Here is a 2,951-nt window from a genome sequence, read left to right on the forward strand (position 1 = left end):
TCCTCTCTCTCAGATAACGGGGTCTCCACACTAACCTATCCTCTCTCTCAGATAACGGGGTCTCCACACTAACCTATCCTCTCTCAGAGATAGTGGGGTCTCCACACTAACCTACCCTCTCTCTGAGATAGCGGGGTCTCCACACTAACCTATCCTCTCTCAGAGATAACGGGGTCTCCACACTAACCTATCCTCTCTCTCAGATAACGGGGTCTCCACACTAACCTATCCTCTCTCAGAGATAGTGGGGTCTCCACACAAACTTATCCTCTCTCTGAGATAGTGGGGTCTCCACACTAACCTACCCTCTCTCTCAGATAACGGGGTCTCCACACTAACCTACCCTCTCTCAGAGATAACGGGGTCTCCACACTAATCTATCCTCTCTCAGAGATAGTGGGGTCTCCACACAAACTTATCCTCTCTCTGAGATAGTGGGGTCTCCACACTAACCTACCCTCTCTCTCAGATAACGGGGTCTCCACACTAACCTACCCTCTCTCTGAGATAACGGGGTCTCCACACTAACCTATCCTCTCTCTCTGAGATAACGGGGTCTCCACACTAACCTATCCTCTCTCTCTGAGATAACGGGGTCTCCACACTAACCTATCCTCTCTCTGAGATAACGGGGTCTCCACACTAACCTATCCTCTCCCCGTCAATCTTGGACGTGGCTTTGATGTGGCTGTCTGCGGGGAACCTGTAGGCGCTGGAGATGAGCAGGGGGATGTACTGGCTCTCTAGGCAGCCTGCAGAGGCGAACTTTGGGTTCATGCCCTCGCCTACAGCCTCCGTCAGCGTCTGGGGACATACGGGTTCAGGGAATTTACGGGAAGTGCTACTGACTGACCCCCCACCCCCCACCCCGGGCAGTGCTACTGACTGAAGTGTCTTTAGGCCATTCCCAAAGGGGGGATAGCAACATGTTCTTATGCGCAGTAGAATTGTAAATTGGCTGATTTATCAATGGCATGCCCATACTGTGCCGGAACAACATAGGGGGAACTGCAGCTGCTTTTTCTATTAGAGATAATCTGAGAAGCAATTGTAAAAAAAGAATCACCAGGAAAAATGTACGTGAAAAATGCAACAAACTACAAGGTACAAATGGACTTATACAGAGAGGTAATAGGTAGATAGATAGATAGATAGATAGATAGATAGATAGATAGATAGATAGATAGATAGACAAATAGATAAACATAGACAGATAGACAGATAGATAGACAGATAGATAGATAGATAGATAGATAGACAAATAGATAAACATAGACAGATAGACAGATAGATAGACAGATAGATAGATAGATAGATAGATAGATAGATAGATAGATAAATATAGACAGATAGACAGATAGATAGACAGATAGATAGACAGATAGATACACAGACAGATAGATAGATAGATAGACATAGACAGATAGATAGACAGATAGACAGATAGATAGACAGATAGACAGACAGATAGATAGATAGACAGACAGATAGATAGACAGATAGACAGACAGATAGATAGACAGATAGATAGATAGACAGACAGATAGATAGACAGATAGACAGATAGACAGACAGATAGATAGACAGATAAAAAAGGCGACAGCTCAAAGAAGGACGCACCACACTATTCTCCCACAACCACCGACCTTGGCACAGTACTGTTCCCCCGTGTGCTCCAGCGAGTCAAGGTCAAGGTCACCCTCGGGGTCAATGGCCTGGAGGTCAGAGGGCGTGTAGACAAAGCCCTGTGTGGCGTAGAAGGGCACGCCGTCCACTCGTGGCTGGTACTGGCTGCCTGCAGTTCACAGTTCACAGATGGAAGTATTGTACGCCGCTGTCAGTCATCACTACACGCACCCACCGACCGACTGATCGACCAATCAATTAATCAGTCAGTCAGTCAGTCAGTCAGCCAGTCAGTCAGTGAATCAATCAAACAATCAATCTATCCATCGACCCATCCATCCATCAAACGTCCCTAGAGTTTATCAAGCAATTACACAACAGACAACTCTTTTCCCGTGGTCGCGAAGGCGCAGATGACAGGTAGCACATTTCTCTTTCGTTTAGTTTTATAGAGGGTTTACGGCACTCGCAGCTGCATAAGGTCAAATGAGCGCCACAAGAGAGTAACAAACATAAAATAGAAAAAGAGGAGATAAGGACGATAGATGGTTGATGGGAAAGAAGAAGCAAACCACAGCAGAGCACCCGCCAACCACCTACCCCATTCCTCTGTGTCACGACGTGGCGGAATCAGGCGCTCCTCAGTTTTGGGGCATATTGGGTTATTGGCATCACCTTAAAGTGTGTTCCTTTGCTTTTCTTTTGGCGAAAAACATATCCATTGATCTATCCAAACCATATCCAACGTTTGTCAAATGTGTTTCTAAATGGACATGAAAGGCGTGGAGCCAAAAAAAAAAAAAGAAGAAAGTTAGGGGAAAAAATGCCGATCGGCCCAAAAAATGCTGATTTCTTTGATTTCCTTATTTTTACGAGCGCCTGATTTCCTCCCCAGTAGAGCTAAGAACAGGTTCAAGAGTCTCAAACCCCATCCCTAGGGCACTGGACATGGGCTGGCAGTGCTCCCGATCAATCAGCTAATCGATAAATCAACGAATCAAGCAAACAGCCAGTCACTCTCTCAACGTGTCTATCTGTTAAACAATCAGGAAATAAATAATGTAATAAATAAGTGAATTAACGTATCAATCAACCAATCAATCAATCAATCAATCAACCAATCAATCAATCAATCAATCAATCAATCAATCAAACAGCCAACCAACCAAAAAACCGACCAATCAATAAATCAGTCAGTCAGTCATTCAATGAATGAATGAATGAATCAATCAATCCATCCATCCATCAATCAATCAATCGTTATAACAGATCCAGTTTGAAAGTTACATTCTCCACGCTATTTAAGCTGGAAGTGGTTGGGGGGG

At 44.8% G+C, this 2,951-nt stretch overlaps 1 protein-coding gene across 1 annotated transcript in view; it reads right to left on the reverse strand.

Moving 5' to 3' along the window:
- Nucleotides 1–647: 647 nt before the first annotated feature.
- Nucleotides 648–2,951, reverse strand: part of LOC101851321 (nucleoside-diphosphatase mig-23) — a gene marked incomplete at its 3' end in the record, with an annotated part of 8,561 nt that continues 6,257 nt past the window's right edge. Inside the window, 2 exon segments of the mRNA XM_005112950.3 lie at nucleotides 648–804; nucleotides 1,647–1,795. Coding sequence (XP_005113007.2) covers nucleotides 648–804; nucleotides 1,647–1,795 — 306 coding nt within the window.

This window comes from Aplysia californica, unplaced genomic scaffold, assembly GCF_000002075.1.
Source record: "Aplysia californica isolate F4 #8 unplaced genomic scaffold, AplCal3.0 scaffold01503, whole genome shotgun sequence".
In the NCBI taxonomy this organism is placed as follows: Eukaryota; Metazoa; Mollusca; class Gastropoda; order Aplysiida; family Aplysiidae; genus Aplysia; species Aplysia californica.